This window comes from Gobius niger (genome assembly GCF_951799975.1).
Source record: "Gobius niger genome assembly, chromosome: 19".
NCBI lineage: Eukaryota > Metazoa > Chordata > Actinopteri > Gobiiformes > Gobiidae > Gobius > Gobius niger.
The window spans coordinates 28,023,461-28,036,919 of NC_136870.1; the positions used below are offsets into that span (position 1 = coordinate 28,023,461).

Genomic DNA, 13,459 nt, shown 5'->3' on the forward strand with positions numbered 1-13,459 from the left:
TCAGTGGAGGAAGAAGTCCCGGATGCGCGTGGCCTCGATCCAGGGGATGTAGGCGGCCGTGCGGGTGAAGACGCTGGGCTTGTTCTCCACGGTGCAGCCGATGGGCCCGAAGCTCACGACGCCGTGGACCTCCCAGCGGTCGCGGTCCAGCTGACAGAGCAGCGGACCACCCGAGTCCCCCTGAGGAGCAAAACAGGTACGAGACGTGAAAGACCCGGGAGAGATGAAGTGTTGCCTTGGCACATGCACGTATTTCTGAGTAATCTGTAAAAACTCTGATGGCGGCCATTTTAGGGATAGGTTTGCCTGAGTCCTCCTAGGAACTCCCCCACCTCCTGGAGACGCCTCCGAGCTTTCGTCACCAGCCGAGTAACCAACCACTGCTCCTCAGCAGAACCCCCTCCCCACTGATGCCACAGACAGCGTGTGGAGGGGGCGTGTCTAAAGGCTCAGAGGTTCGTGACCTCTTAACTCCCGCCTGAACAGAGAGGATCTTTTTCCTCACGTCAACACATCTTTTATCCATCATTTTTTTTGTTGGGCATTTTTGTAACTTTTTTGTCATTTTTTCTTCCATTTTTTTTAAATCAATTTTTTGTCTTTTTTTTTGGTCAAATTTTTATCAATTTTTTGTCATATTTTTGTCATTTTTTCTTCCATTTTTAATCAACTGTTTGTAATTTTTTTGTATTTTTTTGTCATTTTTTAATCAATTTTTTGTATTTTTTTTTGTCAAATTTTTATAATTTTTTCTTCAATTTTTTAATCAATTTTTTGTTGTTTTTTGTATTTTTTTCTCACATTTTTATAATTTTTTCTTCAATTTTTTAATCAATTTTTTGTCGTTTTTTTGTATTTTTTGTCATTTTTTCTTCAATTTTTTAATCAATTTTTTAGTCAAATTTTTATCAAATTTTTGTCATATTTTTGTAATTTTTTTGTCATTTTTTCTTCCATTTTTTTTAAATCAATTTTTTGTCTTTTTTTTTTGGTCAAATTTTTATCCATTTTTTGTCATATTTTTGTCATTTTTTCTTCAATTTTTAATCAATTTTTTGTAATTTTTTTGTATTTTTTTGTCATTTTTCTTCCATTTTTTATCATTTTTTTGTCAAATTTTTGTCATTTTTAAATATTTTTTTTGTAATTTTTTTGTCAAATTTTTATCATTTTTTCTTCAATTTTTTAATAAATTTTTTGTCGTTTTTTGTATTTTTTTGTCATTTTTTCTTCAATTTTTTAATCAATTTTTTAGTCCAATTTTTATCAAATTTTTGTCATATTTTTGTAATTTTTTGGTAATTTTTCGTCAATTTCTTGTGACATTTTTGCCACTTTTTCATACATTTTCCGTAACTTTTTTGTCACATTTCCATCCTTGTTTTCGTCTCAGTTTTGTTGCTATTTCACACCTTTCTTCCAGAAGCTTTTGGATTGGGGTAAAGCCAAACTGGAAAAAAAGTGCTCGGTTCAGGTGGGAGATCAGAGGTTCTTAAAGAGACAGAGGCCGATTTCAAGACATTCACTACAGCCATTTTGAGAGAGACATTTTATACAAGGCAGTTATTCTAATTTACTGCATTTTCAGACCAACAGAAGGTTTGTCATCATTGTAGTGTGAGATAGACTGGTGCTATGGGACGGACCAAAGCAGAACACCCCCTCTTTAATTCAGATAATTTTGTGTCATAAATAACTGCAGGGATGTGGGCGTGGTTACCTGGCAGGCGGCGGGCGGGCCCTCCGTGTCCCGGAACCCGGCGCAGATCATGGAGTCTCGGACGCGGTCGCCCCAGAACTTCTTCTGTTTGCAGGTCTTAAAGTCGATGATCGGCAAACGAGCCTGATTCAGAGCCTCGGCCAGAGACACGTTCTCCTTCCCCCCTGAACACACGGAACATCAGCTCCACAACGTTCTACTCATACTGTTACTATATCTATATAACGTTCTCCTCCACTACTGATCTCCAGCACATGTTCTCCTCCACAACTGATACTGTTACTACATCTATATAACGTTCTCCTTCCCCCCTGAAGACACGGAACATCAGCTCCAGCAAATGTTCTCCTCCACTACGTTCTACTGTTACTACATCTATATAACGTTCTCCTTCCCCCCTGAAGACACGGAACATCAGCTCCAGCACATGTTCTCCTCCACTACGTTCTACTGTTACTACATCTGTATAACGTTCTCCTTCCCCCCTGAACACACGGAACATCAGCTCCAGCACATGTTCTCCTTCACAACGTTCTACTGATACTGTTACTACATCTATATAACGTTCTCCTTCCTCCCTGAAGACACGGAACATCAGCCCCACATTCTCCTCCACTACGTTCTACTGATGCTGTTACTACATCTATATAACGTTCTCCTTCCCCCCTGAAGACACGGAACATCAGCTCCACAACGTTCTACTGATGCTGTTACTACATCTATATAACGTTCTCCTTCCCCCCTGAAGACACGGAACATCAGCTCCACAACGTTCTACTGATACTGTTACTACATCTATGTAACGTTCTCTTTCCCCCCTGAAGACACGGAACATCAGCCCCACGTTCTCCTCCACTACTGATACTGTTACTACATCTATATAACGTTCTCCTTCCCCCCTGAACACACGGAACATCAGCACATGTTCTCCTCCACTATGTTCTACTGATGCTGTTACTACATCTATATAATGGTTTGTGACGTCTTAGATCCAAAGATTTACTTTCGCTTTGGAATAAACTCGTTATTAGTGAAAAAAATCAGTGAAGAAAATTAGTAAAATTGTGTTTGGTTCAAAGCTCAATAAATCCGTCAGGAATTTGATCTGGAGTTGGATCTCCCCCTGAATCTCCCCCTGTCCCTCCCTCTGGATCTCCCCCTGGATCTCCCCCTGTATCCTCCTCTGTATCTCCCTCTGTATCTCCCTCTGCATCTCCCCCTGGATCTCCCTCTGGATCTCCCTCTGGATCTCCCCCTGGATCTCCCACCTGAGCCTCTAGGGCGGCAACTAACGATTATTTTGTAATCGATTAATCTATCGGTCATTTTTACGATTAATCGATTAATCGCTTGGCTGTGAATGGTGTAGTAAAATCTTTTTTTTATTTTTTTTTTATCACATTATAGCTTAAGTGGTTCTGTTTGAGGATGTGCTGATGGACTAAACTAAAGGGAAATGTTTTTTGAAGGTTCTATTAATGAAATTTACAATGTACAAAACACTACAGACCCTAAATATAAAATCAAAGTAAGTTTTCATCAAAAATACTACATTTTTTTTGGTCATTTTTGCTCCATTTTAGTCTGTGTGAACCAGAAAACGATTAAAGGAATAGGCCACCGTTTTTACATACTGAGATATGTTCTTACCTAACCTTAGCCGAGTTAATATATCCCCGTCTGGTCTTTGTCCGTGCGCTCACACATACGCAAACTCTCCCACATGTCACATAGCTCCAAAAAAGCTCACGATAGAAGCTACCAAGCTCTTCCACGTGTTCCCTATTTAAATAAAGTTACGTGAAGTGTTTTCATGCCAAGTATATTTACACAGAAATGTAACATGTGGATTTTATAAGCAGATAAAAAGGGGGACTATATTGTGAGGCGTAATGATACGAGGAGCAAAACGTCCGCGCAGTAACTCCTAAAGACTTCCCCGCTCACTTCCGTCAATAACCTTTAGGAGTTACTGCGCGGACGTTTTACTCCTCGTATCATTACGCCTCACAATATAGTCCCCCTTTTTATTTGCTTATAAAATCGACATGCTACATCTCTGTGTAAATATACTTGGCATGAAAACACTTCACGTAACTTTATTTAAATAGGGAACACGTGGAAGAGCTTGGTAGCTTCTATCGTGAGCTTTTTTGGAGCTATGTGACATGTGGGAGAGGCTGCGTATGTGTGAGCGCACGGACAAAGACCAGACGGGGATATATTAACTCGACTAAAGTGAGGTAAGAGCATATCTCAGTATGGAAAAACGGTGGCCTATTCCTTTAAGTGGTTCTGTTTGAGGATGTGTTGATGGACTAAACTCAAGGGAAATGTTTTTTGAAGGTTCTATTAATGAAATTGACAATGTACAAAACACTACAGACCCTCAATATAAAATCAAAGTAAGTTTTCATCAAAAATACTACATTTTTTTTTTGGTCATTTTTGCTCCACTTTAGTCTGTGTGAACCAGAAAACGATTAATCGATTACTGAAATAGTTGTCAACTCTTTCAATTATCGATTACTCGTCGATTAATCGTTTCAGCCCTATGAGCCTCCCACCTGTCTCTCCCTCTGTCTCTCCCCCAGTCTCTCCCTCTGTCTCTCCCTCTGTCTCTCCCCCAGTCTCTCCCTCTGTCTCTCCCTCTGTCTCTCCCTCTGTCTCTCCCTCTGTCTCTCCCTCTGTCCCTCCTCTGTCTCTCCCTCTGTCCCTCCCTCTGTCTCTCCCTCTGTCCCTCCCCCTGCCCCCCCCCCCTCCCCGTCCCTCCCCCTCCGTGGACTCACCGCGCGTGTCCCCCCAGCCGGTCACCCAGCAGTAGTGTCCGGGCTGCAGGCCGATCTGCTTGCGCGGCAGGCAGGCGTAGCGTATGAAGTGGGAGGTGGGGATGTCGGCGGCGGCTTTGACCAGCGCGATGTCGTAGTCCAGCTCCGAGTGCGTGGGGTAGCGGAAGTTCTCGTGCCGGTAGATGCGCCTGACGGGGAAGACTCGCTCCGCCGTCTCCGAGCGCTTCAGCTTGTGCTTCCCCAGGACGATCCGCCAGCTGCCGGCGTCCTCCGCCTTCCCCCTGTGGGAAAACCACAATCACACTCATTCTCAAGCAACAAGGGGAAGGAAAAGGATCTCTCTGATGGAGGAGAGATGAAGCGGAATCATCGAACTTAGAAGAGATTTGTGGATGATTCAGACTCACAGATAAAGGCACATTGAGGACGGTTTCTGCCAGACAAACACATCAGATTAAGAGAGCAGCTGCTACAAAGCCGACCCTCCAGAGGCTGCAGTTGTGCATAAACCGTCTCTCCGGCCTCCCGTAAGCGCCAAGTTCATTCATTAACCTCTTAACTCCCGCCTGAACCGAGAGGATCTTTTTCCTCACGTCATCAGATTTTTTTTCCATCATTTTTTTGTCGGGTTTTCAACTCATTTTTGTAACTTTTTCATCATTTTTTTTTATTTTTTTGTCATATTTTTACAATTTTTTTATCAAATTTTTTTCACATTTTTTGTAAAAAATTTTGTCCAATTTTTATCTCATTTTTTATCTCATTTTTTTTTCTTTTTTTCATCAATTTTGTATCAAATTTTTGTCCTTTTTTCACTTTTTTGTAATTTTTTGTCAATTTTTTGGTCAATTTTTTTGTCAATTTTTTTTCATTTTTTCATCAATTTTTTCCCCCCACATTTCTGTCATTTTTTCATCAATTTTGTATCAAATTTTTGTCATTTTTTCAACCATTTTTTGTCAATTTCTTGTGACATTTTTGTGACTTTTTTGCCACTTTTTCATCAATTTTTCTGCACTTTTTTGTCACATTTCCATCATTGTTTTCGTCTCAGTTTTGTTGCTATTTTCACAGCGTTTTGTAACTTTTTGTCACATTTTTGTAATTTTTTTTGTCACATTTTTCGTCACTTTTTTGTCACATTGTGTCATTGTTTTCGTTTCAGTTTTGTCTTAACTCCCGCCTAAACCGAGAGGATCTTTTTCCTCACGTCATCATCATTTTTTTGTTGGGTATTCAACTCATTTTTGTAACTTTTTCATCATTTTTTTGTCATTTTTTGTCATTTTTTTGGTCAAATTTTTATCACAAATGTTATTTTTGTGTCACTTTTTTTTTTCATTTTTTCATCAATTTTGTATCAAATTTTTGTCCTTTTTTTGTCACATTTTTTTCATTTTTTTGTCATTTTGTTGTCAAATGTTTGTCATTTTTTCAACATTTTTATGTCAATTTCTTGTGACATTTTTGTGACTTTTTGCCACTTTTTCATAAATTTTTCGTCACTTTTTTGTCACATTTCCATCATTGTTTTCGTCTCAGTTTTGTTGCTCTTTTCACAGCTTTTTGTAACTTTTTGTCACATTTTTGTCATTTTTCATTTTTTTCGTCAAATTTTTATCACATTTAGGTAATTTTTTTGTCAATTTTTTGTCAATTTTTTGTCATTTTTTTTCACATTTTTGTAAATTTTGTATCACATTTTTTGTAATTTTTTTGTAATTTTTTTTGTTGGTTATTCAACTCATTTTTGTAACTTTTTCATCATTTTTTTGTCATTTTTTTTGTCAAATTTTTATCACATTTGTTATTTTTGTGTCACATTTTCATCATTTTTTTGTTAATTTTTTTTCATTTTTTCGTATTTTTTTTAATCACATTTCTGTCATTTTTTCATCATTTTTGTCAATTTCTTGTCAAATTTTTGTCATTTTTTCAACCATTTTTTGTCAATTTCTTGTGACATTTTTGTGACTTTTTTGCCACTTTTTCATCATTGTTTTCGTCTCAGTTTTGTTGCTCTTTTCACAGCTTTTTGTAACTTTTTGTCACATTTTTGTAATTTTTTTGTCAATTTTTTTTCATTTTTTTTTCATTTTTTTTTCATTTTTTGTCAATTTTTTGTAAATTTTTTTGGTCAATTTTTTATCACATTTTTAATTTTTGTGTCACATTTCTGTCATTTTTTTCATCCATTTTTTATCAATTTTTTGTCCTTTTTTGTCACATTTTTGTCATTTTTTCAACCATTTTTTGTCAATTTCTTGCAACATTTTTGTGACTTTTTGCCACTTTTTCATCAATTTTTCGTCACTTTTTTGTCACATTTCCATCATTGTTTTCGTCTCAGTTTTGTTGCTATTTTCACACCTTTTTTCCAGAAGCTTTTGGATTGGGGTAAAGCCAAACTGGAGAAAATGTGCTCGGTTCAGGTGGGAGTTAAGGGGTTAAACGGAGAACGAACATGTTCAACGCTAAACTCTGATGTTGAATAGATTAAAACGTCCAAAGTTAATTTGCACCGACAAGTTTCTCTGCTCTAAAAACGGCTTTGTTTTCATGTAGTAACTGATTTTAGTCCAGATACAGATACAGACGGCATCTCTCGACTCGCCCATATATGGTCATATTTGAAAACAGTTAAGGGGGAAAACAATTTTGAAAAAATCTAAACTTTCTCTAATTATTCAAAAACTACTTAAACAAATGCTGAATTATGAATATAGTTTATACTAAATAAAGATACACAGACATGGGGAGGAGCAAAGTGGTTCAACAGCCCATAAATACATGAATAACGGCGATGCTAACACGATGCTACATGTTAGCGTCGGGTTAATGCTAACGGTTAGCTAGTGCCAGCTACAACTGCCGTTTTTTCACTTCTACTGAACAATCTGCTGTGAGAAAGTATCCATATGGACCTGATTTACACTTGACTTTATTTGTATGTGATAAATAAGTTGATATTCCACCAGAAAATGGCTAAAAAGAGGAAAAAAATGATTCTATTTTCCCCCTTTGCGAAGCCACGCCCCCTTCTATGACGAGATGCCGTCTGTATCTATATAAACCAACACGAATGAAGGGGCGGGCACACTGAAGGGGCGGGCACACTGAAGGGGCGGGCACAGTGAAGGGGCGGGCACACTGAAGGGGCGGGCACAGTGAAGGGGCGGGCACAGTGAAGGGGCGGGCACAGTGAAGGGGCGGGCACACTGAAGGGGCGGGCACAGTGAAGGGGCGGGCACACCCCACGGGAACTTCTGGAATAAGGTGAATAAGACTCAGGCCCCTCCCAGGAGGAGGGAACCAAACCCGGTCCAGTCGACAACTACACTTCACGATGATGGATCGTCCCTGGACAAATGAGAGCCTTCACAAACGTGTGTAGTAGTACGTACTTCTGGAAGCAGTGCGCGGCGGTCAGGACCCAGTTCTTGTGGATGAGAGTTCCTCCACACACGTGGATGTAGTGTTTACTGCCGCGAGGACGCACCTGTAAGAGATTTAAGTATTTATGTAAATAAAATGTATTTATTTAAATGTATTTCAGTGACTTAGACCTGTCTTAAATACTACAACGTTACAGCCCAAGCTGATTCTCCATGTCCGTCCTGAGATGGTCTTTACTCTTTACACAAAAACTAAACATTACAGAATGAAAACACACATTTAATCTCATTATAGAAGAGATTTATTATAGTTGAGAATCAGGTACAGCAGGGGGAGGCAGGTTTTCTTGGTGGAGCCGATTTTCTTTATTGTAAAAGGACCAAGGGCCGAACCTGACGATTTTATCCAAAAGTAAAGCACCAGTTTCTACATCAGCCAGTGCTGTTCATCATTCATGACCTCATTTGGTGTTTCCTGTTTGGAAAGTTTGAAGTCATTGACAGAGTTTCTCACATTTTTACAGAACTTAACCCCCCGCCTTAAACAAGCACATCTTCTCCACTTCAGCTTTACCTAAATCTAAAAGCTTCTCAACTGGAGCTCACAGCCTATAGGTGTAACGCCTCATTTAACCTCTTAACTCCCACCTGAACGGAGCCCATTTTCTCCAGTTCGGCTTTACCCGAATCAAAAAGCTTCTTGGGGAAAAAAGCACCAAAACAGCCACAAAAAGTGAGGAGAAAACAAGGATGTAAACGCAACAAAAAATTACAAATATTCAACAAAAATAGTAGTAGTAGTGATAGTAGTAATAAGTACTGCAGTAGTAGTTTTGTGTATTCCTCACCTGCAGCGACACCTGCCAGGGCCAGGAGTGCGGTCGAGCTTCGTTTCCGGAGACGATTCTTTCGGCCATGTTTGGTTTAAAGTGCGCCATCCCACAGTCTTTAGGCCAGTCTGAGACACATCAGGAGAGGTTAGTATTTAACAAATCAACCAAAAAACTAACATTCATCATCAAAGGTCGTTTCTCACGTGTTTCAAAAGGCGGAGAATGCTAATCTTAAAGGGAGGTATTCTGCAAAATTGACTTTTTCAAGCTTTCCATCCTGTTATTCTGTCACTCCCTCATTAAAAACATGGCTGAAGTGTTGCCTTGGCACATTCACGTATTTCTGAGTAATCTGTAAAAACTCTGATGGCGGCCATTTTAGGGATAGGTTTGCCTGAGTCCTCCTAGGAACGCCCCCACCTCCTGGAGACGCCTCCGAGCTTTGGTCACCAGCCGAGTAACCAACCACTGCTCCTCAGCAGAACCCCCTCCCCACTGATGCCACAGACAGCGTGTGGAGGGGGCGTGTCTAAAGGCTCAGAGGTTCTTGACCTCTTAACTCCCGCCTGAACCGAGAGGATCTTTTTCCTCACGTCAACGGATTTTTTTTCCATCATTTTTTTTGTTGGGTATTCAACTCATTTTTGTAACTTTTTTGTCATTTTTTGTCACATTTTTGTCATTTTTTCGTCAAAGTTTTGTAATTTTTTTTGTTATTTTTTGTCCCTTTTTTTTTTCATTTTTTCTTCATTATTATAAATATTTTTTGTCAAATTTTGTCACATTTTTTGTCAATTTTTTGTCAATTTCTTGTGACATTTTTTCCACTTTTTCATAATTTTTTTGTATTTTTTTCGTCACTTTTTAATCATTTTTTTGTCATTTTTTGGGTCAAAATTTTATCAAATTTTTGTCATATTTATGTAATTTTTTTGTCACATTTTTGTCATTTTTTCTTCAATGTTTTGTTATTTTTTTAGTAATTTTTGTTATTTTTTTAGTAATTTTTTGTCACATTTTTTCTTCAATTTTTTTTTAAAATCAATTTTTTGTCAATTTTTGGTCCATTTTTTATCCATTTCTTGTGACATTTTTGCCACTTTTTCATCATTTTTTGTCAATTTTTTGTCACATTTCCATCATTGTTTTCATCTCAGTTTTGTTGCTATTTTCACACCTTTCTTCCAGAAGCTTTTGGATTGGGGTAAAGCCAAACTGGAGAAAATGTGCTCGGTTCAGGCGGGAGGTCAGAGGTTCTTAAAGAGACAGAGGCCTATTTCAAGACATTCACTACAGCCATTTTGAGAGAGACATTTTACACAAGGCAGTTATTCTAATTTACTGCATTTACAGACCAACAGAAGGTTTGTCATCATTGTAGTGTGATATAGACTGGTGCTATGGGACTGAAAAAAGCAGAACACCCCCTCTTTAAAGAGATCTGCCCCCAATGAAAACCCCTGTGATATCCTATGGTATCACAGGGGAGATCTCTTTAATAAATAGGCCTCTGTCTCTTCAACCTCTTAACTCCCACCTGAACCGAAAGGATCTTTTTCCTCACGTCAACAGATCTTTTTTCCATCATTTTGTTTGTTGGGTATTCAACTCATTTTTGCAACTTTTTTGTCATTTTTTGTCACTTTTTTGTCATTTTTTCTTCATTATTTAAAATATTTTTTTTGTCCAATTTTTATCAAATTTTTGTCATATTTTTCGTCAATTTTTTGTCAATTTCTTGTGACATTTTTTCCACTTTTTCATAATTTTTTTGTATTTTTTTCGTCACTTTTTTTTTAATCATTTTTTGTCTTTTTTTTGGTCAACATTTTATCAAATTTTTGTCATATTTATGTAATTTTTTTGTCACATTTTTGTCACTTTTTGTGAATTTCTTGTGATATTTTTTCCACTTTTTCATAAATTTTTTGTCACATTTTTGTCCATTTTTTTTTCTTCAAATTTTTGTAATTTTTTTTGTAATTCTTTGTCACATTTTTGCCATTTTTTCTTCCATTTTTTTTAAAATCAATTTTTTATCCATTTTTTGTCCATGTCTTGTGACATTTTTGCCACTTTTTCATAAATATTTCGTCACTTTTTTGTCACATTTCCATCATTGTTTTCGTCTCAGTTTTGTTGCTCTTTTCACACCTTTTTTCCCAGAAGCTTTTGGATTGGGGTAAAGCCAAACTGGAGAAAATGTGCTCGGTTCAGGCGAGAGTCAGAGGTTCTTAAAGAGACAGAGGCCTATTTCAAGACATTCACTACAGCCATTTTGAGAGAGACATTTTATACAAGGCAGTTATTCTAATTTACTGCATTTACAGACCAACAGAAGGTTTGTCATCATTGTAGTGTGATATAGACTGGTGCTATGGGACTGAAAAAAGCAGAACACCCCCTCTTTAAAGCTAACGTTCAGCTAGCTTCATGCTACAAGCTAACGGCTAACTTTAGGTGCTAGTTTTTCCATGTCTACCGAACGATTTGCTGATATTTCCAATGTAAGAATGAGAAAAATGACTGGTGTGTTGTGTGCGGCCTCACCCAGGTGCAGGATCTTGTGCTGCGGTTGCCTCCCCGGGGTCAGGGTGTAGGCCCGCGCCGGTGCCTTGCTCATGAGCAGCGGCAGCAGCAGCAGCAGCAGCAGCCGGAGCGGAGGTGTGGGTTCCATCTCCATGGTCCTGGCAGAATAAGCCGCCCGGGCCCGCGCCGCGCCTTTAAATACCGCCGCCTCCGCTTCTGCCCCGCGCTGGAGGCTTCGGCCCCCGCCCAGGTGCATTGTGGGCCACGGATCAGCAGTTTCTCTCACACACAGCGCGGACAAAGGGCGCGAAGGTAAACAACGCGGACCGCGAACCTGTGACCCGCGGCTGACCCCGGGGAGAACGGGGCGGGCGGAGCGGCCGGGGGCTCACGCTCGGGTCACGGCTTCACGGTCCATGTCCCTACCTCTGCACACGGAACAGAAACTGACACAGAGTTTAGAGTCTTAGTATCTAGTGTTTTTCTCTCCTGTGTGGGGGCAGTAGTATAGTGTTTGTTTGTTGGGTATTCAACTCAATTTTGTAACTTTTTTGTCATTTTTTGGTCCATTTTTGGTCATTTTTTGTCCTTTTTTTGTCAGTTTTTTTGTCAGTTTTTTGGTCAGTTTTTGTCCTTTTTTTGTTATTTTTTCTTCATTTTTTCTTCATTTTTTTGTCATTTTTTTGTCATTTTTTCTTAAATTTTTTGTCTTTTTTTGGGTCGTTTTTTGGCTTTTTTTTCGTCATTTTATTTGTCAGTTTTTGTCACATTTTTGTCTTTTTTGATCATTTTTTGTCCTTTTTTTTGTCTTTTTTCGTCATTTTTTTGTCATTTTTTGTAATTTTTTCTTCATTTTAAAAAAAATATTTTTTGGTCATTTTTTTGTCTTTTTTGTCATATTTTTGTAATTTTTGTGTTATTTTTTCTTCAATTTTTCGTCATTTTTTGTCACATTTTTGTCACATTTTTTTGTCATTTTTTGGTCAATTTTTTGTCATTTTTTGTCTTTTTTTGGGTCAGTTTTTGTCACATTTTTGTAATTTTTTCTTTAATTTTTTTTTAATCAATTTTTTTATCAATTTTTTATCAATTTTTTGTCATTTTTATGTCACATTTTTTGTCACATTTTCGTCATTTTTTCTTCCATTTTTTGTCCATTTCTTGTGACATTTTTGCCACTTTTTCATAATTTTTTTGTCACTTTTTCGTCACAGTAGTATAGTGTTTTTCTCCTCTGTGTGGGGGCAGTAGTATAGTGTTTTTCTCCTCTGTGTGGGGGCAGTAGTATAGTGTTTTTCTCCTCTGTGTGGGGGCAGTAGTATAGTGTTTTTCTCCTCTGTGTGGGGGCAGTAGTATAGTGTTTTTCTCCTCTGTGTGGGGGCAGTAGTATAGTGTTTTTCTCCTCTGTGTGGGGGCAGTAGTATAGTGTTTTTCTCTCCTGTATGGGGGCAGTAGTATAGTGTTTTTCTCTCCTGTGTGGGGGCAGTAGTATAGTGTTTTCTCCTCTGTGTGGGGCAGTAGTATAGTGTTTTTCTCTCCTGTGTGGGGGCAGTAGTATAGTGTTTTTCTCTCCTGTGTGGGGGCAGTAGTATAGTGTTTTTCTCTCCTGTGTGGGGGCAGTAGTATAGTGTTTTTCTCCTCTGTGTGGGGGCAGTAGTATAGTGTTTTTCTCCTCTGTATGGGGGCAGTAGTATAGTGTTTTTCTCCTCTGTATGGGGGCAGTAGTATAGTGTTTTTCTCCTCTGTGTGGGGGCAGTAGTATAGTGTTTTTCTCCTCTGTGTGGGGGCAGTAGTATAGTGTTTTCTCTCCTGTGTGGGGGCAGTAGTATAGTGTTTTTCTCTCCTGTGTGGGGGCAGTAGTATAGTGTTTTCTCTCCTGTATGGGGGCAGTAGTATAGTGTTTTTCTCTCCTGTGTGGAGGCAGTAGTATAGTGTTTTCTCTCCTGTATGGGGGCAGTAGTATAGTGTTTTTCTCCTGTATGGGGGCAGTAGTATAGTGTTTTTCTCCCCTGTGTGGGGGCAGTAGTATAGTGTTTTTCTCTCCGTTATGGGGGCAGTAGTATAGTGTTTTTCTCCCTTGTGTGGGGGCAGTAGTATAGTGTTTTTCTCCCTTGTGTGGGGGCAGTAGTATAGTGTTGTTCTCTCCTGTATGGGGGCAGTAGTATAGTGTTTTTCTGTTGGGTATTCAACTCA

General features: G+C 38.7%; 1 protein-coding gene across 1 annotated transcript; it reads right to left on the reverse strand.

Annotated features, from left to right (window-relative positions):
* Window positions 1-11,420, reverse strand: LOC306979088 (elastase-1; the record flags this gene model as incomplete). Its single annotated transcript, XM_079577900.1, has 6 exons — window positions 1-180; window positions 1,721-1,884; window positions 4,510-4,790; window positions 7,914-8,008; window positions 8,753-8,862; window positions 11,288-11,420. The coding sequence occupies 6 exons, from the start codon at window positions 11,418-11,420 to the stop codon at window positions 1-3; spliced, it is 963 nt and encodes a 320-aa protein (XP_079434026.1).
* Window positions 11,421-13,459: the final 2,039 nt, after the last annotated feature.